The sequence below is a fragment of the Anthonomus grandis genome, chromosome 1 (assembly GCF_022605725.1).
Source record: "Anthonomus grandis grandis chromosome 1, icAntGran1.3, whole genome shotgun sequence".
NCBI classification, from domain to species: Eukaryota; Metazoa; Arthropoda; class Insecta; order Coleoptera; family Curculionidae; genus Anthonomus; species Anthonomus grandis.
Window position 1 is genome coordinate 6,646,158 of NC_065546.1, and position 26,476 is coordinate 6,672,633.

The 26,476-nt window shown below is 34.3% G+C and overlaps 2 protein-coding genes across 2 annotated transcripts; one reads left to right on the forward strand and one right to left on the reverse strand.

Annotated features, from left to right (window-relative positions):
* Nucleotides 1-443: 443 nt before the first annotated feature.
* On the reverse strand, nt 444-9,248 carry LOC126738921 (ferrochelatase, mitochondrial). The gene is made up of 6 exons (XM_050444441.1): nt 9,081-9,248; nt 8,862-9,027; nt 1,725-1,946; nt 1,395-1,662; nt 1,025-1,294; nt 444-952 (listed from the first exon to the last, which is right to left on the reverse strand). The coding sequence occupies exons 1-6, from the start codon at nt 9,109-9,111 to the stop codon at nt 755-757; spliced, it is 1,155 nt and encodes a 384-aa protein (XP_050300398.1). The 5' UTR covers nt 9,112-9,248; the 3' UTR covers nt 444-754.
* A 261-nt stretch (nt 9,249-9,509) lies between these two features.
* Nucleotides 9,510-14,751, forward strand: LOC126739521 (eukaryotic translation initiation factor 6). The gene is made up of 5 exons (XM_050445294.1): nt 9,510-9,765; nt 13,803-14,064; nt 14,128-14,304; nt 14,408-14,589; nt 14,646-14,751. Exons 1-5 carry the CDS (start codon nt 9,659-9,661, stop codon nt 14,653-14,655), a joined length of 738 nt encoding a protein of 245 aa, XP_050301251.1. The 5' UTR covers nt 9,510-9,658; the 3' UTR covers nt 14,656-14,751.
* Nucleotides 14,752-26,476: the final 11,725 nt, after the last annotated feature.

Consider the following 26,476-nt stretch of genomic DNA (forward strand, 5'->3'; position numbering starts at 1 on the left):
TACTTGTTACACCTAGAATAAAAATCAAAATACACACAACATTTTTTGAGATTAAATTATAACAAAATATTAAGCGTATCTTTCCTCTGCAGTTGACTGAACGTATCGACGTGCGCAGCGCGCTCCGTATAGCTAAATTGGTAATGTTGGATACACTCGCGGTTTGGGTGCGTTATATTTATAAGTTTTTGAGCGGGAATTAAAATAAACTTTTTTTTTAAATGGAGGAAAGTCCCCACGGAGGTGGAAAAGTCACCCCGGTTTACGGTATATTCATTCATGTATATTTTCAATAAATGTAAATCCAACATTGCATTCTGTATATTTAACTTTTCGCCGTATCTATTTATCTGCTGTGAAAATTTGTAGAATTTTAAAAAAGTTATAGGCTTAAATAAAATTTATTTTTTCTGGATAAACTAAAACTTATAAAATTAAAAAACTTTTAAACATTAATGAAGCATTTAATTTTCGTAAAAACTAAACAATAACAAAACTAAAAAATTTAACTAAACAATAACTTAATAAGTCTAATGCAATATTATATAAAATAATTTAAGAATGTTTAATATTATTTTCACAAAATAATATAAAGTCTTAGTTTCTTATCTGCCTACCCAATAATCTTTACACCTAGGGACAAAAATCCATGTTTCTCCAATCCTGCACCACTATTTCCAATATTTATATGCATCCTATTTTAAGAATACTTATAAATATGTATTCTTAAATCTTAAATTTATACTTAAAAAGTTTACAAAGTACAATTTTCAAAAAACCACTTTTTACTAGTTGCACATACATCATTTTCACAATGTGGACATCTGTTAGTCAACTTGGGATTAACGGCTTGGTTACTCTTTAAATGATTTTTCACTATATCAGTCATGGCTTCTATAAATAGTGGATGATCATTTGGAGCTGGGACTCTCCTAATAATTTGAATCCCAGCCTAAAAGAAAAAAAAGAGGATTGGTAAATATTATTTTTTTAACCCAAACAGGGAGTAAAATTTCTATTTCACCTTATGTGCATCTTCAACCAGTTCAATGTCGAGTTCATGTAGGGTTTCAATATGTTCATTGACAAAGGCAATAGGCACAACAACTAAAGCCTTTTTGCCTTGTTTCGCATAACCTTTGACCGAATCATCAGTAAAAGGACCCAGCCAGGGCAAAGGTCCTACTTTTGACTGCCAAACCAATTGGAATGGATTACAGTGTCTTAATTCATTCATAACAAGTTGGACAGTGCAGCCCACTTCTGATGGATATGGGTCACCACGGTTTACTGCCTAAAAAGTTTTATTTACTATAAATTTAAAGAAATATTTACAATCAAGTAAAATAACTTTAAAAAGGGTTGTTTTAAATAAATATTACTACCTCACTTACTTTAAGAGGTAATGAATGAGCAGAAAATAAAATCACAGCCTCATTTCTTACATCTTCTGGAAGATTTTGCAATTCATTCTTTATCAAATCAGCAAAACATTTTGCTAATAAGGGATGTGCTGACCACCTATCAATGATGCTCAGTTTCATGTTTTTCATCAAACCATGTTTTTCAAAATATCTATAGACCATATTAAAACTAGAGCCTGAAGTTGCACAACTATACTGGGGGTATTGTGAAAAGATTATTGCCCTTTCTACTTTGTCTCTAAATAATAAAAAAAGGGTTATTTTTGAATAAATTGTTGGGTTTCAAGGGGCGATGCTTACTTATTTAGCTGATCCAATGCCTCATCAGTGAAAGGACTGGCATATCTAAAGGCGGGATAAGCCCTATGTGGGGCAGTCTCTGGACTCTCCTTATCCAACTTTTTACAGAGCAAGTCGCCTTGTAAAATGGTCCATTTTAAAATTGGGGATCCACCACCAATTTCTTGGTATCTTTTTTGAACTTTTGCAGTTCGTCTCTTAGCAATCCATTGTCCCATATAACTGCAGGTAAATGGTTAGGTTATAACATTTAAGTGTAATAAAATATTGTATTGTAGAGTACAGGAGGTAAATGACATCATACTTATGTTGGGATTTAGTTTATAGTGTGATATGTATTTGATTGACATGTATTTGATAACCATTAATATAAATATAATAATGTTCCAGGCCTATACATAAAAACACAAAAATATTTACCAAGGTTTATACTCATTTCAAATATACACAATTATATTTTAAAAAGTTTATACAGAAAATTATTAGCTTTAAACAAAATTCTAAAATTAAGAAATTCAGTTTTAAATTCTGACAGCAAATTTTATCTTTTTCTGCTATTTATAATGTGAAGATTTAAAGGACTAAAAGATGTGGCAGATACCAAACCAGATGAACCATTGCATAAAAAGCACCAATTACAGTTTCTTAATATGAAGTTTATCTCCTATGAGCAATGATAATATAGTATTTTACATTTCTAGTAAATGATGGTATATTCAGATCTTTTTAAATTGAGTTTATTTCTGACATACCATTTATACAGGTTATTTAATTACCCCCTGCAGAAAACTACAATTGTTTATGCTATTTACCTTATTAAATGCTTTTAAGTAACAAATTGTTGCATGCCAGAGAAGTAGAGAAAACATTGACCATATGTAAAAAATTCGGTGGCCCTAAGTTTGACCACTGAATCCCACAAGATATATTCCCAACATTTTTATTAACAAAATTATGCCTTGTTGGAACAAGAATACATTACTTACAAAATAAGACACTTATTATTTACATAAAATTGTTCTAGTGATCCAAAACTATTCAATAATAATAAATAAGTCTCTACATTCAACATTATTCCATTTAATCCCAATATAATAACCATAATTGAATCGGTCATTTGAGAAACAGCACATGTCATATTTTCGGCCATTTTGATTTTATACCGATAATGCAATATTTAAGGGTAAATACATCGTTCCATACAGTAACATCAGTTGTCCAATAACATTCGCACGATTTTATTCTCCTCCTAATATTCGATTCCGTTTAGTAACAACACAAGTCAGTGACATGTGCTCTTTCTCAAAGCATTATAAGTAGTGCTATTTTTTGTGTTGTTTTTTATTGTAAACCATGCCGTCAATAAGTGGTAGTGACTCTGATAGTGCTCCGACTATTGTAACAAACAAGAAGGGTAAAAGAAAGTTATACAAGTGTGAAATAATAAAAAATGCAAGACTAAAGGGTAAAGAATATATTCATTGTAAAGGTGCTGTAGTTTCTACTAAAGAACAGGGTGAAAACTGCGGGTAAGTTGTTACGGGTTTTGAAAGTTAGGTTAGCTTTTGTTAAGTACATTTTTTTTGTAGATGTAAGTAAAGTGTTATAACCGATGTTCCGAAGGTGACCGTCAGGAGATTCTTCAAAAATTCAGGCTTTTGGCAACCAAGAATGAGCAGGATGCATATTTACAAGCGTTAATGTCTTGCCAAAACGTGAAAGTTTAAAGGCCAAAGAATATAGGGCGAGCTAAACCGAAATCTTACACATTTAAATACTTTTTAACATTTTCATCTGGACGAATCGTGGTGTGCAAAAGGGCTTTTATTAACATTCACGCAATTACACCTGCTAGAGTTCGACGTCTAACTAAGTTACTTGTAGAGGGCAAACATCCTAATGACAAAAGAGGCAAGTGTATTTCTGATAATGCAATTCCAGGAAATATAGTTTGCCAGATTGAGGATCATATCAGGAGCTTTCCTACGAAAATTTCACATTATAGTAACAAAGAAAGACATTATCTTGACGAGAATCTTAACTTCAAAATTATGTACGATTTATTTAAAATACAGAACCCGTCAACCAAAATAAAATACAAGTTCTACTTGAAAATCTTTCAAGAAAGATTTTCCGTCTCTTTTGGACGACCGCAAGTCGACACCTGCTGCAAATACGAAGAACTAGGTGTCAAAATAAAAAGTCCCTCGCTGAATGATACTGCTAAACGAACCGCTGCTGCGGAATTAATGGTGCATAAACGCAGAGCTAAGAAATTTTATAACAAACTAAAACTCTGTACTGAAATTTCCCAAAATCCCGAAAATGATGATACCGTCGTAATAACATTTGATTATATGCAGAACCTTCAATTGCCACTGGTTCCAGTACAAGAAACTTTTTATTTAAGACAGCTTACTCTTAATGTTTTTGGAATAAATTTAGCAGAAAAACAGAAAGCCAAGTTCTACCTTTATCATGAGGGTATCGCAAGAAAGGGTCCCAACGAAGTAGCGTCTTAGTTTCTTTTGGACTTTTTGCAGAATGAAATTCCAGTCGCGACTAAACATCTACATATTTTCTCCGACAGTTGCAGTGGTCAGAATCGAAACCATACTATAATCAGATTTTTAATGGCGTTGGTGCATACGAAGCGATTCGAAACCATTAACCAGTATTTTCCACAACGAGGACACTCTTCTTTACCAAATGATCGAAATTTTGCAACCATTAAACGAGTGATTAAAAAACATGACAGAATCTACTCAATAATGGAATACGTCGAAATGATGGTCAATTCAACAAAAAAATCGAAATATTTTGTAAAACTTGCAAAAACTGAAGATATTGCTGATTTTAAAGGTTGGTGGCCAAAGTTCTATAAAAAAAACACTTTGTCCATTGAATCTCTTGGTAGAGGTGTGCCGAGGGACCAAAAATACACATTTCAAACTTCACGCATTTTAGATATTCTTCAAATGAACCTGGCGTAGTTGAGGCGTTTATTTTTATAGACGGGGTTACAAGCCATAAATTTAGACCTGCCACCTCCAACTTATTACAACTTCCTACCCCTGTGCAACAACCAGCTTATTCACAAGAAAAGGTTCCGATAAATTCAAAAAAACCTGAAGACATAAAGAAACTTTTTGCATACATTCCAGAAGAACACCACGGCTTTTATACAGAGATAATAAATTGGCCGAGAACTGAAAATGAAAACCATTAATTAGTTTTGTTTTTCATTTTATGTTTTTTTGACGTATTATTCAATAAAAATATATCCTTATATTCTGAGTTTTTTTGTTCATTTCAGAAACATCACATGTCGCGCATTTTCAAATACCCATATTTTTTTTCTAATTTTTCTTTAAGGTTTAAATATTATTGTATTATGCCCAAAATCGAACAAGTTTTTAATGCTAATTATTTAAAAATAATTTTTTAATCCATTCTTTGTAGTTTTTCTTATTTTCTGTGAAATGGTTTAAAAGTGACATGTGCTGTTTTTCAAATGACCGATTCAATTATTCCATTTAATCCCTTTAATAGGACAAGAATATGGTTAAATGTATATTTCATTTCGTATTATTAACTTCCGTTGAAAATACCAAATCATTGTTTAAATTAAATATAAGCATATTATATTTTATTTACCCTTGAAATTCATTATACAGTGCAGCTCTTAATGGTACCTCCCCCCTCCCTGGTATCTTTTGAAAGCATTTATATAAAAAATTGAAATTTGGCACACATCATAAGCAACCTAAATACTACTTTTTGGTCCCTAGCTCATTTTGCAAAAGTTTGAAATGGCGGCGAGACACCATTTTAAAAAAAAAATTAAATAAAAAGGGGGGCCATGGAATACATCATCCGAAAGCTCCCACTGAATGCTTTATGGTCCTAGAATAATACGTCATTACTTCTACCCATAGCAAAACGACAGCCTTTTAAAATCTTATTTTTTGCATTTTTATTTTCTTTACTAGACTTGTTCAGGTGGAATTTGTTTGTAAAGTCGAAATTATACCCATTTGTAGTTACGTCATCCAGGTGAGAAAAAACGTATGGCGTAGATATTTTTGCCAATCAATATTAGGTTAGAACCATCGCCTTCAGAAATTAATAGTCTGCTATGTATTTTTATACATTCAAAAATTAACAAATGAGTTATTTTAGCAGCTTAATATTATATTTTTATATTCGTGTATATACTTTCATTCCCAAAAAATGTAAAAAAATCTTGTAGTATTTATTGTATTAATAACAAACTTAACAATTAACAAATATTATTATAATTAATCATAAATAATGGGACATAAACAACAAGTCCGAAACGGAATTGCACTTCAAATTGAGAATGTGATAGAGCGAGCCGCAGATGCAACAAAATTGAGCACAACAACGATCGCAAATATAAAGAAGAATTGGATAAAATCAGATCAGGATTACGCTGCTCATATATTTTCCAAGCAAAAGACCGCAAAAAACAAATCTACAACATATTTGAAAAGTAGAATTCGGCACGAGCAGTAGACGTAACAAAACCGAGCTTACAAAAATTGTGAATAATGGTATAAAATTATTTTAACTCACTGGGAAAAATTTAAATACTGACAATTTAATTTACTTGTTTATGAAAAAAAATGCTGCTTGAAGTAATATGTTAACACATTAAAATGAAAATACCATTTCAAAAAATAAAACATACAAACTCAAAAAAAACATGCCATATTGCATTACCAAGTTAATGAAATTGCAACGATATGATTGAATACTTAAACCACGATCATAAAATAAAATGTGCTAGAACAAAAAAAGCTTAATCAATCTCATCAGTATTGTCAGAGTCAGAACTGAAATCAGAGATATTGTCTTCGTCATCGTCGTCTTCGTCAGTCGTAATCACAAGTGGCAGAATGTCATAGGCATCACACACTTGTATTGCCTCCCAAGCCTTTTCAATTACCTTTTCTGTATGAAAAACATATTTTTGCCAATGATCTATAGAAATTTTGTTTATTACCCTTTCCCATGTAGTCAGAACTTCTGAAGGTGACCTCTTAAAATTGGAAATATATTGATCATATTTTCGTTTACATTCCGACCATACCATTTCAATTGCATTAAACTGGCAATGATATGGTGGCAGTCGCAAAATTTTGTGTTCTAAAGGTTTAACATATTCATCAAGGAAGTACTTTTTTTCACTAGGGCAGTTTCTGCGTGCAATACTCCATATTTTATCTTTCATGGCTTTTTCTGGAAAGCCAATATTCTTTTTCTTCAACCATTCGGTCAGTCTCTGCTTTGCCCAAGATTTTCTCGGGATTTCTTCTAATAAACCAGAATGGTAACTTGCATTGTCCATGATTATAAATGAGTTTGGGGCAAGATTTGGAACCAGCTGAGTTTTAAACCAGTTTTCGAAGTTTTTCCTGTTCATATTGTCATAACAATCTCCCGTCTTTAATCCACTCTTGAATATTAAATTTGCACCCTTGATGAAGCCATCTTTGGTTCCGGCGTGGACCACGATATAACGATGACCTTAAAAATAAAAGATAATTCAATTCTCTTCTTTTAGAAATCATTCTTCCAGAACATAAATTTAATATAATTAATAAGTAATGTTCCATGCACATACAAGTAGTGTATGGAGTTAAATTCCCTCATATTGTCTTAGAGAGAAATTATATGAAACTATGAAACAGATGAAATTATGAAGTTAGAGGGCCCTTACAAGAGCAATAGTTTTTATTCAAAAAAAATCTAAAAAGATAACCAGATAATTTTTACCTTCACTGTTTTTCCTTGAATTCGTGTGCTTGGTGTCATCTTGCCAGCTACTATGAAATGATCCCTTGCTAAAAATCCACGTCTCGTCAATGAAAACTGGAGTAAAACCTTCCGGACCTACATTTCTATTTTTGATATACTCCCTTAAAAAATTGATTCTTTTATGAACAATATTTGGCAAGTCCATCAAATATTTTCTGTTATTTGATTTTTTCCACTTGAAGCCTATACTATTCATCCATCTTCTTAAGGAGTCAATGGAAAACTCAAAATATTCAATTTTTTCCCTGAACTTTTCTCTTATTGTTGCCAATATTACATATTCTTTTCTGGCAAACATAGAATAAATTGTGTCCCGAATTCTATGTTTCAAATATGTTGTAAGTTTGGTTTTTCCTGTCTTTTGCTTGGAAGATATACAGGCTGCATAATCCTGATCTGATTTTATCTCATTCTTCTTTATATTTGCGATCGTTGTGCTCAATTTTGTTGCATCTGCGGCTCGCTGTATTCCGTTTCGGACTTGTTCCTTTTCCAGTTGAAAAAAAGCCAATATATTTAAAATCATCAGCTGCGATTGTTCATTATACCTATTATATTTTGATTGACAGTGACGGATATTTCACGTAACCTAGTATATAAAAGATGAATAATCATCAGACAACAATTTTTTTCAAAAGTTTGTTGTCGCCGCTGTTTGGAATATGCTAAACAAAGATAAACAAAAATTACGTCATTACAAATGGGTATAATTTCGACTTTAGGTTTTGTGTGTTGTTGTTTGTAGAGTTTGTATTTTTTGTTAATGTCAAAAAAAAAACTAGACAAACAACAACACCTTAATAGGAGAAGAATATGGTTAAATATATTTTATATTATGCATTTCTATGTTTAACTGTGTTAAACAATTTGAATTAAATAGGAACACTTTTATTCTTCTATTCTTAAAAATCAATAATTTTAAATTTGCTAGTATAGCAACAAAAAACAGGTAAAAAACTAAAGGTAGTGTTCTTATAGTGTCTTAAGTCATTTTGTAATAATGAGTAAATTTTTGACATTAATATAAAATCCTAAAGAAAAAAATAATTTTCCAATGCTTTCAGAATTGGGAGGGTTGTTGGAATAACACAATTTAACTCGTTTTCAATAACTTCAGGTGTGGTTTAATGTCTAAATATATTTTTATGTTTTTTTTTTGGAAAAAATGTCTTAATGAAAGTTTACTCCTTTAAATTGGTCAAATTACACATACCTATTTTAAGCCTTTTCCAATAATTTCATGTACAATTTTCAGTAAAGTTGCTAAACTAAACCTATACCCACAAAACTTACTCTTGTGCAAATGGGAACTGAATAACATCTCGATCAGTCATTATCCTTAACAAATAATCATGCACTTGATCAATGTTTTGTGGCCCACCCATATTAAGCATTACAATGCCAGTTTTTGGACTTGGGGCTCCACTGGCATATCTTGCCCCATATTGTAGTTTTATACCTAGAAATGGACAATTTCAGGATAAGAATGTTGATAAATGTGAAAAAACTTACAGGAAAATGTCAAATTTCTTATAGCCAACATGTTTGTAAAAAGTGGATTATCACCTTTGCATAAATTCAATTTTGAATGTACAGGGATGGGGATAATAAATAATGCAAATTTATAATAACAATCATAACATAACCTAATGATATCGGTCGTAAAGTCGGAGTGTCTAAAGCTCTTATGGGATAAAGTGATGATGGGACATTTGTTACTCGTCCGTTCACGTTTATTACTCACATGAAACGAAACAGAACCGATGTCGAATTTTAAATTAGAAATAAGAAAAACAATAAAATCTAGGACGGCTTGGGACAAGAACAGTTCCCGGTGGTAAAAAGATATCTAACGCTTAATTCCTTCTTGACGATAGGTGGAAGCCTCCCTTAAAACTAGTCTTGTCATCAAACGTCAAAAGAAAAGAATTAGGTTAGAAACGTATTTACATGGTATGCATGGTTGTTCCCCTGAACGTTTTTAAATAACTAAAGAAAATATTTGTTAATTACTATTTTCATAAAAAACCAAATTTTTTGTTAAAAAAATTTTAGTTAGTGAATCTGCTAATTACATTGCTGAGTGAAAAATGGCTGTCCGTACACATTTTGAGAGCAAAAATGAAATTGGAGTGTTTGCTAAACTCACTAACAGTTATTGCCTTGCAAGTATTGGAGGCTCAGAAATATTTTACAGGTAACATAATACATATCAAGCACCATTTATAATAAGGTTAGTTCAATTAATTGCATTTATCTAATCAATCCAATATTGCACCATGTAATTTTTCTGTCATCAGACATGTTGCAAGCAAAGAAAAATATAGTTCCAGGGCAATGCTAATTCTAACCTGTCAATATTCTACGATAAGCACTCAACATGTTGTGTGTGTCCCATGTAAGTTTTGAATCAAAATATCTCTCAGAGAATAGATAGGGTCTTATGTTTATTAAGCATTAGCTTGTTGGCCATTGACTGTTCTTCCAATTGTGCCCCACATGACCTCCTTGATAAACTTTCCAGATCATTATCACAAACTGTAAAGTAGTATCACCAAAGAATATACAGCACAGCAGCCAGCACATTATAAAAGGGTCATTTATAAAAATCAGAAACAAAATGGGTCTCAAAATTGAGTACATGTCGTACTCCCGCCCTCAACACACAGCCTGAGGATGATACCCCTTCCATTCTCACTGTCTGTGGGCATTCATTAAGATAAGACTACTTAAGAAGTGCTATGCTGTTTTCTGAAAAACTGTAATATTTTAGTTTTTTTAATAGAAGGTCTAAAGCTTTGCTAAGGACATAAATGAGTGCAAGAGCATGTTTAAAATTTAAAAAAGAAGTCCAAGGATTGCAAGAACTGGGTCCCTCTGAATCCACATTAACTATTAGAGAATAGGTTGTTTTTCTCAAAGAATTCAGCATCTTATATACCATGCACTTCTCAAGTAGATGTGAGATAGGTCCATAATTAGAAAATCCTGCTTATTGCCCTTTTTAAATATTGGAGTGATTACAGCTTTCTTTATAGAATTTGGGAATATATTTTCCTTAAAGCACACATTCATCAACTTTATCAAAGGAATCAGAATAATATTTTTACGGCTTTAATAAGGTGTACGTTAAGTTGACAATTATCCTCACTTGTTTAAGAGGATCTAAATTTGTTTCTGGGATATTTTAAATTAAATTTTCATGGATGTAAACCTCCAGAAAAAAAAAATTAAAATCTTGAAGGATTATATAGGAAAATGCATTGGATTTGCTTGACTTTACAATTAATCATAATTATTATGCCATATATCCCCACTTGGGTTTTTTGAATTTGCAATGAAATTATCATTTGCTTCTTTTTTTGCTTTTTTAAGAGCTTGATTATAAACTTTTTTGAAAAATGTCTATTCTTGTCTGTTAGCAGCAGTCTTATATTTTTGTTGTACCACAGCTAAAAAATTTAAGTGCTCTCTCATATTACACAAGACATCATTCAACCAGTTAACTTTGTGGAATGGCTGTAAGTAAGCATCTTGAAATTTGTTAATAAAAATTTTAAACTTTTTGTCAACATTGGTTTTTGAGATATTGGTTGAAATAAAATCCCAAGAGTAAGATTTAACAATGTTGTAAAATTGGTGAATGCCTTGTTATGTAACAGACCTGAGTATTTTCATAGGTTTCTTTTTTCTTGAGGTTTGAGTTTATATTAAGAGTAAGTACCTGTCTAATATGGTTAGATAGGATAGGTGCAGACCCACTGTTTCTCCAAATGAGTTTAAAAGTTGACAAAGATGTGGTGTCCAGCCAGGCTTCTCCTCTTGTACAGTTAGGTAGCATAGGTTGAAAGCCTATGTACCCAATGTATGTACACAAAGCTGGCTGGCCTATTTGTTGGCACATTAAAGTCACCTGCCAAAAGAACATCTTTCCCTCCAAGGTGTTTGAGTATACATTCTACTGGCTCCACAAAAGTACCAAAATCGTCAGAAGGTGACCTATTAAAAGTATTGTTAGCTTTTAAAAACATACAACATGTTTGAATATACTTTTTTTTGTTTATATTATGAACCATTGGTATTGCATCGAATTCCAAGTCTTCTTTCACTAGGATGCAAATATAATCTTGTGGTGTTGTGCTTTGTGTGTAACAAACTTCTGGATTCCTAGTTTTTGTATTTCTCTCTATGCCCAAAACAAATACCCATGAATATTTTTTTACTACTTGCAGCTCATATACACCACTTGTTCCGTTGATAGACTCAGGTTTGAGGTATGGCTGCAGTTTCCATCAACAGCTGATTGTTTGTACTGATCCTTCTATTAGACCTCCTGCTTCTAACAGTTTGCCAGACTGAAAACTCATTTTCCTCCGATTTATCGTTATCTGGTACATTGTGCTTCACTTATTTGTCGGCACCCTCTGGAATTTCCGCATTTTGGGAAGTATTTTCCTCTTTTTCAACTGCTTATCTGGTATTTATTGTTTTTTTTTATATTGATAACAATTTTGTCAATAGTGTCCAGGTCAACCTCTAGATTTTTCGACGTTTTTGCCAAGAAGATGTAGGTGCCTGTTTAGGCATGCAGGGATTTAGTTATGCCTATGTAGGATTCCCATCGTGAATAGCCAACAGGACCTTATTGGCTCTTTGTTATTAGTTGTTTTACTTTAGAACCGTCATGATCTGGAATCATCTCCTTGACTTGTCTACATCCGTTTGTCCTTCGCCAACTTTTCCTTGTTTTTTAACCAGGCCCAATTATTAAGTTCCTGTGAAAATTGTTTTTTACTGAGACGGCTCGTGCACTACGGAGGGGCTAACGGCACCTTGCCTTGCTCGTCAGCTCGTTCATTGCTTTGGATATTCTGGTGTCCTGGGACACCTCAATCTCACTTCCTTGTGGGCTGCCAGCCTTTCCAATGCTTCTCTGTACTCCTGGACTGGCACTGAGCTGGGCCTGGGTTTTTAAATCGCCTTGAGGGCAGCTTGGCTATCAAAGTAGATACAAATCTTCTCGTTACCCTCGATTACTTTCCGTTTGCTACTTCAAGTATAGCTAAGTATAGTTGGATAACTTTAGTGTTAACCCAAGCGGAAGGGACTCTTATGTTTCCAACCATTTGAAAGCCTTTCTTTAACCTTTATTTGCCATTCGCTGGGTTAAATATCTGAATGTCAGAATTGGCATAATATGCTACACATCCTGAGAGCCATTGGGTTTCAATGTTCTAAAAGCTGAGAGCAATCGTCATATGGCCTTGTCCTAAGTGAACATTGCCATTCTCCATCAGCCCTTATCCTCTTACGCGCCGGCATGGCCTCGCTTTCTGATCATGAATGTTGAGAGGTGCTGCAGGTGTTCTTATGGCTCCAGTAATTCCCAAACAGAAAATAAAGCCACTGAAGAACATGAGATTTTAGACCCCATCTTGTTCCTATTGTTCGCCGTAATTGCCATATTAGGGGTGTTGCCCTATTTACTACCTGCTCTATGTGAGTTTGTGGACTAAAGTAACTCCCAAGTCTGATATATAGCGGATGGTATAAAGCCTGTCAAATTTCGCCTCTTAGAACACAGAATCAGCTCGGTCTTCTCTGGATTGAATCACATCCCTGTCTTCTGACACCACTGTTCCGCCATCCTGCGCTCAAAGACTGTGTTCACGAATTTGTCCGTGCTCATCACTAGTCCCGTATACTTGTGCATAAGAGTACCAGTAAGTTTAAATAAAAACCAATTTTGTTAACTCCTAACAATAATTATCTTCTCAGTATCTTATTATCTGAAGATCTCTTAATCTAAAAATTCTGTTCGTTTTCGATCAGGTACAGTAAACTAAGATTTTACATAATATATGCAAAATATTGCACTTTCAGGATAATCTGGAATCAAGATAAGTTCTCAATAATTTTACTGTAATGGAAATAAAAGCTAGTATAGAATTTAAGCTTGAACATCTGCCAGTATACAGATATATACTATCAACATAAATATTTAAATAAGCAGAACAGCATAGTGATTGTCACATTGTTACTTTAGGTACCTATTGTATAATGTATTTTCTGTTTTTCGATTTAACTATAGAAACCTAGATTCAGTATTTTAAAGATAACTTAATATTAGTGAGAGCTTATTTAAAATAGTTTTTTGCTTTATTGATTTTCAGTGACTTCAGTGAAGAATTTTAATTAAATAAATTATTAATTTTCACCCATTTTTTTTTACAGCACATTTGAATCAGAACTGGCAGAAACCATTCCTGTGGTGCATGCTTCGTTGGCAGGCTGCAGAATTGTAGGAAGAATGTGTGTTGGTAACAAAAAAGGACTTTTGGTACCAAGCTCGACTTTTGACCAAGAACTACAACACTTAAGGAATGCACTACCAGATTCTGTAAAAGTACAGAGAGTCGAAGAAAGGTTATCAGCCCTTGGCAATGTGATAACTTGTAATGATTATGTTGCTTTAGTGCATCCAGATTTAGATAGAGTATGTACATAGAAATTAGTAATTGCTTGTGAAACCACAGTGCCTTACAATTTTAACTTCCAGGAAACAGAAGAAATTATATCAGACACTCTGGGAGTGGAAGTTTTTCGACAAACAATAGCAGGAAATGTCCTCGTAGGTTCTTACTGTGTTTTGAATAATAGAGGGGCTTTAGTTCACCCCAATACTAGTATAGTTGATCAGGAAGAGTTGTCTTCTTTATTGCAGGTTCCTCTAGTGGTAAGATTTTTGTACTATGTTATTTAAATTGTAATTTCTTATAAAAATTGTGCCTCGTTGTTAGCAATTTTATAAATAAGTCTTGCTTAATATTGTGTTTTAGGCTGGTACAGTAAATTGTGGTAGTTCAGTGCTTGGAGCAGGAGTCGTAGTAAACGACTGGTGTGCTTTCACAGGAATGGATACTACAGCTACAGAACTTGCTGTATTGGAGTCAGTTTTTAGATTAAATGAGGCAGAACCAAGCAAAATTACACAGGAAATGAGGGCGAGTCTTATAGAAGGGTATGTTGGCGGTTAAGCCTTTTAAACCTGGAAACTAATTTAATATTTCTTTACAGAATGTCATAAAACAGTGATACACTTTGACCATGGTGGAATGAAATTGTCTCTTTATCTTCTGTTTTAAAAGTATGTTTTTAAGTAAATAAAGAAATTTTTAAATAAGTAGTCTTATTATACAGGACGAGTCGCGAGGAACGCACTAAACTATAGGTACAAGTGAAAATAATTTTGAAAAACTCGTATGTTCTTACCCGATTCCGTTTGCTTTTAAATGATAGCGTAATTAAATTATTTCTTTACACAAATGCTGTAGGTACTGATTGTCTGGTCCGTTTTATTGTTCTGACATGTCTGTGTTTGACGCCTTATTCTCGACTTTGTACGATTACAGTCGTATAAAATGCCACGCATGTTCAAATTTAGAATATGCAAATACTGTTTTTGTTTTGGGCTTTAATGAGAATGCTACAGCTGCTGTTCAAGAATACCGTCGACGATTTCCACACCGGAGAAATCCGGACAAAAATGTATCAGAGTTTTTAACAATTTTTTCGAGACCGGATTTCTGCCCAGTACTAATATAACATCTGATCGAGCCACTCGACGAGGTTCAGAAGAAATAGAAAATATTCTAAACTTTGCAGAAGATACAATGACCACTGACCAGCTATCAAAAATTGCTACTTAGTTGGTCGTTTCACAAAAAATAGCAATCAGCAGGCTTCAGGAGCAAGCGCTATACAGTGCGAACGTAAAGGTTGGAATAAATTCATTTAAAATTCAGGGGTATGTTCAAAAAAAAAACGCTCGGACATGTCGATTTTTATTTTTAACTGCGGGTTTTCTTACTATAATTTTATGTATTCAGGGTGGCCCAAAAATAAGTTACGGTCATTAACGTAATTTTTTTAAATGTAAACACCTATTTTTTAGATTTAGGTTCTACATCAAATTCTAAGTACATTTCATGTACCATGTCCTATACCTAAACTCGCCCGTTGACGATTGAACACAATAAAAGGCTATTTTTGGAAGAGTTATTTATATCAAGCAACCTATCAGTTATTGTTTGGTTATTTACATTTGTGGTTGGTGTTTTTGATTGTTAACTTGTCACAATTTGTTGACATCAAATAATTTTGAGTGAATTTAGTTTGATTTAGATGCCTAAGCAAAGTTTTGCTTGTGTTAAGTTTATCAAAAGATAAAATTAAAATTTCAAAAAATGGTACGTCTTAGTGAGCGAGAGTGAATAGAGATTTAGATGATGATTGGTTATGGAAACAGGATGCGCACTCAGATGGAAGTCTGTGAAATTTATCATGCCAAGTATTCTGATAGGCCACGTATATCTCAAAGTACTGTCAGTAAAATAGAACAGAAATAACGGGATATGGGTCATGTCAGGGATAATTATACGAAAGGTCGGTCAAGTATATCAGAAGAGAAGCAACTAAATGTGTTGCTGGCAGTTGAAGAAGATTGCCATAAAACGACTCGCAATATTGCGTTAGAAAATCAGATATCCCAGACATCCGTCGTTAAGTATTTAGGTATAAATAAATGGCACCCTTACAAAGTTCAATTGGTTCATGAACTAAATGAAGATGACCCAGATAGGCGTTTAGAATTTTGTGAGAGACTTATGGACTTGTGCCATGCTAATCCACAATTTTCAAAAAAAAATGTATTTTCTGATGAGGCAACGTTTTGTCTTCATGGTAGTGTAAAACCGGCAAAACTGCCGATATTGGGCTACTGAAAATCCGCACTGGATGATGGAGTGCCACAGCCAAGTCCCTCAAAAAGTAAATGTGTGGGCGGGGGTGATTGAAAACAGGGTTATAGGGCCCTTTTTCTTTGAAGGATACTTGAATGGTGAGAGGTATTTAGAGTTTTTAGAAAATGACTTGGTTCCATGCCTTGCCACTTTATACCCCGATCCAGAAGACCCGGATATATTAGAGATATGGAGCTCCATCTTGCTGATACCATAAGGAATGGTATCAGCAAGATGGAGCTCCAGCCCATTACACTCGTCCCGTGCGCCAGTACCTGGATACCGTTTTCCCTGGACGTTGGATTGGTCGGAGGGGTGCAATTGAATGGCCGGCCAGATCGCCGGATCTGACTCCTTTAGATTTTTTTTTGTGGGGGTATCTTAAGTTCAAAATTTATGTTAATCGGCCAAACAACATTGAAGACTTAAAAATTAGAATAACGGAAGAAATAAGATTGATAGAACCTTCTGTTATCGATAACGTTTTACAAGAATTTCAGCATCGACTGGGATATTGCCGAGAGGTTCGTGGCAGCCATTTTCAACACTTAATAAATTAATTAAAATATTTTTATGTATTCTTGCTTGATATAAATAACTCTTCCAAAAATAGCCTTTTATTGTGTTCAATCGTCAACGGTCGAGTTTAGGTATAGGACATGGTACATGAAATGTACTTAGAATTTGATGTAGAACTTAAATCTAAAATAAAAAATAGGTGTTTTCGTTTAAAAAAATTACGTTGATGACCGTAACTTATTTTTGGGCCACCCTATATACATAAAATTATAGTAAGAAAACCCGGAGTTAAAAATAAAAATCGACATGTCCGAGCGTTTTTTTTTTGAACATACCCCTGAATTTTAAATGAATTTATTCCAACCTTTACGTTCGCACTGTATACATATCATGTACAGCACCTATGGGTTGATGATTATTCAATTGGTCCATACATTTTAGAAAATCGTCTCACAGGAGAGAACCATTTTTTTCGAAATGAGTTAAAAGCTTTATTAGGGAAAGTTGCACTAAACATCAGAATGCAAATATATTGTAGATTATTTACACACTTCACTCCGAAAACACGATCATTCATGACTACTAGAGATTTTTATTTTATTTATTTATAACTCTTTAAATCTCGCATCTATATATCGAAATTTCTTCACTGAACTGAAAACTATCGACGATGCAGCTCCTTATATGCTCAGCAGAACGCTGTTCTAAAAGATTTCTGCAAACCTACGTAGTACTGTGATGGTAGTGTACTAGTTGTGTCATTCTGAATAACAGCATGCCTGTAGACCTCAAGACTAACTTGCTGCGAATCATCCTCCAGTCGAGGTTATCGAATCCGCATTTGAAATTTTGGGAATGCTAGGGTTCTCAGATCTTTGGCAAGCAACTCCTAAGTTGAGTGGCAATCAACTCCTCCCTAGTTTTTGGGTCTAACTTTACACAAAAATTTAGATTGGCAAAGCCATATTGATGACATATGTAAAAAGATAACGTCGGCAAACTTCGCTATTTACAACTTAAAAAACAATTCAGTTGAACAGTTTAACAAAACCATCAATAATTCAGTTTTATTATGCATATGTACATTCACGTATAGCCTATGGCATAAGGTTTTGGGGATCTCATGTAGTCAATAAAAAGAACATTTGTTATTCAAAAAAGAATTGTACAAGACAATGTGTGGATTCGCTTTTCGAGAGCATTGTGCTCCTTTGTTTAAAAAATTAGGAATTATGTCAACATACTCTCTTTGCTTGTACAAAGTATGCTGTTTTGCCTCCAAACACGAACATCACCATAGCCAGGATGTTTCTTGTTCACCAGCCTTTTTATTCAGTGGGTGAATACATAACTCATTCAGATAAGCTTAATCTGTTTGGTTTTAACAGTCCATATTGCTAGCAGGTTTTTTTTTTTAAATATATACCTAGTTTGATAAGTTTGTGTCTGCTGATGTAGTTAGTGTTAAGTGATGTGTCTTTTACTTTTTATTTTTATTTTACTTAGCTCTAACTATTTTAATTTTAAACTTTTTAACTTAGTCTTAATTCTAGTACTATTCTTAAATCGACGACCTTATATTACTTATTACTTTTCCCCCTGGGGAGGGCCGGGGTAGAATAGCCCTCCGGTACGCTCTGCCTGTCGTAAAAGGCGACTAAAAGAGCAACCCCTTTGGTGGTAGATGTTGTCCACTTGCATCGCCCGGTTCAATACCACCACATAGGACTTGGGCGGCGTGAAGTGGTTCCATGGAACTCACGTTTCGCCGCCATGTCGATGTGTCCGGTTTCCAAAGGGGAAATGGAGAAGAAAAGTAAATGCACGATGGCGCCCTCACGACCAACATTTTCCGGAGGTAAACTCGCCTCCCATTCGGATCTCCGGGCGGAGGCTGGTCGGGGGGGTCCATCAGGCGGAACAAAAAGCCTAAAAATCAATTTCTGCAACATCAGAGGCCTAAACACCAATATTAATGCAGTACACCAATACCTGCATTCAAATAAGCCTCACATTCTGGCATTGGCAGAAACAAAGGTGAAACCTTTAACAAAAAATGTTCACCTCATTTATCCTGGATACGATCTACACACCCGATTTCGACTAAACTTTGGATTGGCAGTATTTGTCAAGAACGATTTAAGTTGCCAGCGGGAGGAAACGCTTGAACCTGCGGACTTCGACGTGATGTGGTTCAAAATAATAGCCAGTGGTGCCACAAAATTTATCTGCTGTATCTACAGACCACCAAGCGACACCCAATATCGACGGCTCTTGTTGTACCTGGTTGATTGCATTAACCATCTGCAAATTGACTACCCAAGCGCAGAAATCATCGTCATGAGATCGTCGGGTGATTTTAACGTTCACAATATTAACTGGCTGCGCTTCTGCAACAAGAACAACGATGAAGGACGAGAAGCTGAGCTATTTGCCACCATATGCGGGCTTACACAGCTTGTGGAGGAACCTACCAGAATCCCCGATCGAGACGGCGAGTTCGCGAGTCTCCTAGATCTGGTCTTGGCTTCAGACCCTGACTCGTACACAGTATCAGTACATGCCCCCCTAGGAACATCGGACCACAAATTGATAACAGTCTCTTGCCAGTTAGAGGTTAAAACGCAGGATCCTCCGATGCCGCGGAAGGTATGGCACTATAAATCAGCAGAGTGGAACCATCCTCGGGAATTTTATCGCTCATTCCCTTGGAAAGAAGTCTGCTTTAGAACCAATAACATCTCAGAATGTGCAAACCAAATTACTGGCCTATGTCACACACTTGTGGACGGAGGCCATGGAGAAGCACGGCGAGTCCCGCTCAGTCGCTCTTGACATTTCCAAGGCATTGAAAGAGTGTCGTATGAGGGACTACTAACCAAGCTCTCCTCAATCGGCATACAAAACTCATTATTGAATTGGCTCAAAAGTTTTCTTGAACAACGAACAATCCAAGTAGCTGTCGATGGATACCTCTCCGACAAATTAACATTAACGCTGGAGTCCCTCAAGGATGCATTCTATCCCCCACCCTTTTCTTGGTATATATCAATGATTTGCTATGAACCACTGTCAATCCAATCTACAGCTTTGCGGACGATAGCACACTTATTTCCACATTTAAGTCCGCCAAACCAACGACAGCCGCAAGTTCTCAGAATCTTAGGCAGCAACAAGTAGCTTCAACCAACAACGATTTTAGAGCAATCTTGGAGTGGGGCAATAACAATTTGGTCAATTTTAACGCTAAAAAAACGCAGGCTGCAGTATTTACGATGAAGACTAACCTTGGTGGCCCGGAGCTGGTTATGGCAGGGAAAACATTGCCAATGAAATCATCTTTACATCTTCTAAGAGTCGAGGTCACCAACAGTGTGTCCTGGCATGACCACGTTGCCGAGGTCACCAGGGCGGCTTCCAAAAAACTCGGAGTGCTTTTCAAAACGAAAAAGCTGTATACACCAGAACAGCTGCTGACTCTTTATAAGGCTCAAATACGCCCTTCCCTCGAGTATTGCTCGCATGTCTGGAGCTCTGCACCCAAGCATAGTTTAAACCTGCTGGATTCTATACAGAAGAGAGCTATTCGTCTTATCGACAAACCAGAACTGACAATGAGTCTGGATAGTTTAGAGCACAGGAGAAAGGTGGCTGATCTCTGTTTATTCTACCGTTATTATCACGGTAAGTGCTCCTCTGAGCTGGCAGGCCTGATTCCACCCAGGGCTGTTCCGGCAAGAAGGACGCGTCTAGCAGTTGCGGCTCATCAACATCGAGTCCACCTGCCTACCCCAAGGACGTCGCTGTATCGGGACATCTGGAGAACATCTTCTTTGTGGAACGGGCTTCCACCTCACATATTTCCCGACGCATACAACCTACAGCGATTCAAGATAAATGCCCACAAATATCTTCGCGCAAGCACCACTCCAAGAGTGACATAGAAGTTTCCTCTTGTGCTTGTGTTTACCATAAAAAAAAAATCAAAAGAGCAATAAATGAATTTGAATTTTATGGGAAAATGCGAATGATAGGCTAGGATCAGGAGAGGAACCATGAATGCTCCTTTCCTGCCACGAGAGAAACTAAAGGCCCTTAACTGGGTACAGATCGTCTGCTTAGATAGGGTGGTCGGCGGTGATGACGAGTTTCAGGTGTTGACGAAATGGGACTTTTAGGCCTACCACTGTCCCTCCACCAATACCACCACCACTAATAAGAAACTGAAAATAACATCAAATACCTGGAACAAAATTGATCGTTGCGTCAAATGCTTGACATATACGCAAGAAATTTTTTTCCCTGAAAAAAAAAAGCCTAAATACTTTATACTAATGCCTGGAAAGCAGAAGAAATAGCAATAAATTTATAGCCATGTCATTTTTTAGGGAAAATCAAAATCGGCGATATATATATAACGAAAACTGATAAGAATGAGTAAGACGGTTTAAACAATCGTCTTTTATGCGTATCGTATGCTTGCAGCATTTGAGATATTTTTTGCTTAATTTTTGAAAATACCCTGTAGTTTCTTTATCTATGAATATTTTCAAAATCCGGTTTCAGAATGTTTTAAATTCTGTTATTTATTTTTGAGGTAGTATTTAGTTTTAAGTGGTATTTTTAAAAAACCTCAACCTTGTATTGTACATTGACTCTTTATGATTGCATCTTTATTTTGCTGAATTTTTTTATATAACATAAAGTTAATGTCAATCTAAATAACGGGTAATAAAATGGCCGATGACAATACTGCGCATTGCGTTCAATTCCGGGCGGAATTTGACCGCCTGAATGACACAATAATAAACACGGTAAACCATCAGGTAGACACTTCGGAGAAGAAAAATTATAACTTTAAGTTTTTAATTTAATGATTAAAAAACAAAGACCATTATTATTCGGATTAATTAATGCCAGTTAAAGACCCTTGCAAGGAGTTTGCGTGTAGGATTCAAAGTTGTTTAAAGGGTAAGAATGAAGTTCATTCGCAATCATAACCTTTATGAACTAAAATTTTTTAAAAATCTTACATAATACCAAAAGTTTTGTTCCTGAACTGCATATAATTAATAATATGTATACTTACTTTGTCGAAGATGTATTGATCAAGATTTAAAAAGTTTCTTATTTACATTGTTTTTCAGGCAATGTTATAAAAAACAGTCTCGAAAATATCATGATATTTGAGCCGCTCAGAGGAAAAGTGGTATATGTCAGTATTTTTTAATTTTTGAGTTATACCATTAATTATGTTTCTACTGGTCTAATATATTCAGTCGAAAACTGGTATAAGTCAAAATTTTAACTTAGCTAAGATAAGAGCTTCCTAACATTATTCCTCTCAACATAACGAATTCATTCGCTGGAATAGTGGTATAAGTCAAGGCACCACGCTGTTCCGATGTCGCGCCAGGTCCTATTAAACTCGCTTTTTCTTGTTTAGTCAGGTTTTTTTAGTGTTATGGTATGTAGTGTATAGATCAGTTACTGTAGCTAAGAAAAAAGATATGATAAAACTTCTTCAGTGGATTCCCCCGATTCGGCATTAGTTCTTCCTGGACTTACTGACAAAAGAAGATGCTGTTGACAGTGGTCCATTATCCGATTCTAATGAAGATTAATTTGTTTAATAACTTGTTCTTACTCTCCTTACTATAAGTTTAGTATGTAAGATAAGTAGTAGTAATGTTTTGCTCTTCAAGCTCTATATTTTTTGAACACTTTTATCAGTAATAGATATCATAGTAAACATACTACAGCTATTATTTTTCTTTGGCTCATCAGTTTTGTGAAATTTGGTTAACTTTTATTAGGAAAAGTGATATAACTCTCCAAGTTATACCACTTTTCCGCTATGTTTTTGAAAAAAACTTATTGGAAGAATGACATTGGGCAGCAAAAATGTAATTAATGGGCGCAATCAGTAAAAATGTTAACCATATGAAATTTTAGTACAGGGTTATTATAAATATATACAAAAAAGTAAAGAATATGATACTGTGATTTTTTAATTCATCCAGATGCAAAATATCAATTTTCTAAATTTCTACTTTAAGGGAGTTAGACCACTTTTCTGCTGAATGGCTCATTTATATAAATATCATATCACGATATATATCAGATACAGTTATGGTCATATAAATAGCACACTTTTCTAAATTGCGATAAAAAATATTAAATACCATTTTCTATTTTTTTTATAATATATTTAGCTTAGATGTTCTACAAAGAGTTGTATTTAATTAAAATTAAAAGAGTATTTTAAATATATAAGAAACATAACAAAAAAACTAAAGAAATGCTGGCCATTTAAATAGCACACTTAAAAAATATTTACTTTCACCAAAACCAATTTAATATTTTGTTGGGTATCCTTTATTTTTTATAACTTCACTTAATCGCTTGGGTATTGACTCCACCAATTTTGCACACACGCTTGCCGGAATACTGTTCCAAGCCTCTTGGAAGTTTTGCCATAGTTCATCCAGATTTGAGGGATTTAATACCTTAATTTTGGTTTTAACGTGATCCCACAAATTTTCCAGAGGGTTCAGGTCTGGGCTTTTCGGCGGCCATTCCAAAACATCTACCACATTTTTAGTAAACCATCGTTTTATTGATTTTGCAGAATGTTTTGGATCATTATCGTGCATGAACTTACATGTAATTGGCATAAAATGCTCCATGTATGGTTCCATAACATTCTGCAAAATCTCCCTATACTTGTATTGGTCCATTGTTCCCTCTATACGATGAATAGGTCCAACACCATGCCATGACATTGCTCCCCATATCATAATTGATCCTCCTCCATGCTTAACAGTTTTAATTGTGTACCTAGGGTTTAAGGCACGATTGGGAGGACGTCTAACATAGCATTTTCCATCATTTCCAAATCTATTAATCTTGGTTTCATCGCTCCATAATATGGTTTTCCAAAAATTAATGTCCTTATTTATATGTTGTTTAGCAAATGCCAATCTTTTTTTAATATTTCTTTTTGAAACAAGTGGTTTTTTCCTAGCTACACAACCTTTGAGATCTTTTTCACATAATCTTCTTCTTATTGTTCTTGCAGAAATATTGACGCCATATTGGTCTGCTATTTCACGTTTTATTTGGGCGGAACTTAAAAATGGATTACCCTTGCTTATTCTAATAATAATTTTATCCATGTTATACGTGGTTTTTCGAGGCCTTGTTAATCTTTTCTTGTTCATTGTGCTTTGAGTGGTCTCATAGAGAGCCAGAGCATTATAAACCATTTTCCTAGAGCAATTTAAATCTTTTGCTATAGCAGAAATAGAAAAGCCTTGATTTTTCTTTTCTATAATAAGAGCTCTCCTCTCTGGTCCACAATGTTTCTTTCTACCCACTAAAAACAAAACTACTCTTGACAATATTCAAAAATTTAAAAGTTAAAATAATACTTACTAATTAACACTCGATATATTTAATAAGAATGAAAGGTGTGCTATTTATGTGTCCAGCCTTAAAACGTTAATATTGGAATGAAATTCTGTATGTGCATATATTTTTAAAATAAACATAAAGTCTTGCATATTAGGAGGAGATTAACTGCTTAAATATTTTCTTATCAGTCAGGAATTTGTTTTTTGTAAGTAATATATGAAAAGGCTAAGTGTGCTATTTATGTGACCACAACTGTATATAGCTAAGTAATTTTTTTTTATAAAAAAAAAATCAGTAGTTTTGATGCATAATCTATATTTTAAGACAAACACAACAAAAACCTCTGTTGTAAACAACAAAACATATTATTTTAACTAAGAAAAACTTATAATCTAAACATTCAATTCGCCAACAAAACATTCAATATTAACTAGATACTTAACCCTTAGTCTACTTACGGCACTTGTAAGTACCACTAAATTCTGGTACCTTCAAATCCCAAGTTATTACTATCACTTATCAAAATGAGTTTTTGCAAAATTGTATTTTCTTATTAATTTTTTGTTAGTGGTACATAGAAGTACCGTTGGGATATTTACCACAATAAAAAAAACTCCAGTGTACAAAATAAAATAAATTTTATTACCAAGTAATTTCATGATATTCAGTAAAACATTGTTTTTTTTTGTTGCAACACAAAAAAAATTTACATGCTCAACAAATCGAATAGGGTTTTGATTGAATACCTCTTGAACTGCATTGTTCACATCTTCCACGGCGTGTTTGAAACTGCACCCAATGACCACCAAGGTTTTCAAGCCTTACACTGTCTGGTACACTGTAGTTGTACTTTCTTCTTTTTGTAGGATTTAATGATCCATCAGACAATCTTTTCCTGATTTTTTGTAAAGGGAGACATGTTTATTAGCCCCATAGTTAAATCTCTCCTAAATGTGAGTAAATCTTTGCTAGAACCTAAATCTAAAAAGTGCTTGGATACATTGTAGCTGTTAACAAATGTAATTTCAAACATAGCCCAAAATAAATGGTCCCACCATTTTTTTGATCATCTGTCAATTGAATAACAGTACCGCAATCAATCTGCATGATCAACCCCTCCCATATATTTGATATAATCCTTTATTGCACATGGTGCAGTTATGTCACATTTTTTTCCAGTTTTATCTTTTCTCTGTATGATGGTTTCTTCTGTGCCATGAAAATTTGAGGCCGCATGGACAATACGATTATCCTTCCATTTAAAATATGTGATATTGGTGTTAGATACCATCATATCTGCTGCCCCTCATTCCAACATCTTATCAGACTTCATATTTTTAGGTAATCCTTTTCTATTATTTCTAATTGTACCACACGCAAATATATCTTGACCACATAAGATTTCCAACAACTTTATCGTGGTGTAATAGTTATCGAAGTAAACCAACTTTTTTTTACCTCTTTCCTCCTCAGTCATATGTAAAACTACCCTCTCACCCAAAGTGTGGTCTTTATATTTTGTCTCTATTATCTCATTTTTTCCCTGGTATACGTCAAATTTTTTAATAAATCCATATTGATCTGACAGGCACCAAAGCTTATATCCACGCTTGACTGGTTTCATGGGGTTATACTGCTTTAGCACGCTCCTCCCCTTAAATTTGACAATAGATTCATCCAATGATAACTCCCGACTTCCATAATAAAGAAATTTAAATTGATTATTCAAAATTTTGAATAATGGTCTGAGTTTATACACTTTATCTTTGTTTTCCTTAGATAAAAGACTTGTCATTAACATGCAAGAAAGATAATATTTCTTGAAAGCGGTTTCTTGACATTGCCTCACTTACCAAAGCAACATGGAGATCTCTACTAGTATTCCAGTAACATGATAGGCTGGGCAGTTGATGATAGCCCATCAAGAAATTTATTCCAAGAAAGCACAAAAATTCATTTTCTGTTAAATTTAATGACTTCCCTTTTTGCACAGCATAAAGGTTTGACTGAAAAATAATTTTTTCTTCAGCTGGACCTAATAATTTTAGAAAAACGCCAAGAGCCGTATCACATTCAATAAACTCGTTTTCATTAATTCCTGCTGGTTGATTATATTCTGACAAATCAGGGGCTGTTGCTAATCTTCTTTCCCATTTTCTTTGTATTGTTGAT

Excerpts from the sequence above, each read along its gene's own strand:
- LOC126738921 (XM_050444441.1), bottom strand. The coding sequence starts at position 9,111 with ATGTTGGCTATAAGAAATTTGACATTTTCCT. Across the intron at positions 1,947-8,861 it reads CAGTTCCCATTTGCACAAGA|TTATATGGGACAATGGATTG; the intron begins GTAAGTTTTGTG and ends ATTTACCTGCAG. Across the intron at positions 1,663-1,724 it reads GCATTGGATCAGCTAAATAA|AGACAAAGTAGAAAGGGCAA; the intron begins GTAAGCATCGCC and ends TTTATTATTTAG.
- LOC126739521 (XM_050445294.1), top strand. The coding sequence starts at position 9,659 with ATGGCTGTCCGTACACATTTTGAGAGCAAAAATGAAATTGGAGTGTTT. Across the intron at positions 14,065-14,127 it reads TGCATCCAGATTTAGATAGA|GAAACAGAAGAAATTATATC; the intron begins GTATGTACATAG and ends TTTAACTTCCAG. Across the intron at positions 14,305-14,407 it reads TATTGCAGGTTCCTCTAGTG|GCTGGTACAGTAAATTGTGG; the intron begins GTAAGATTTTTG and ends ATTGTGTTTTAG.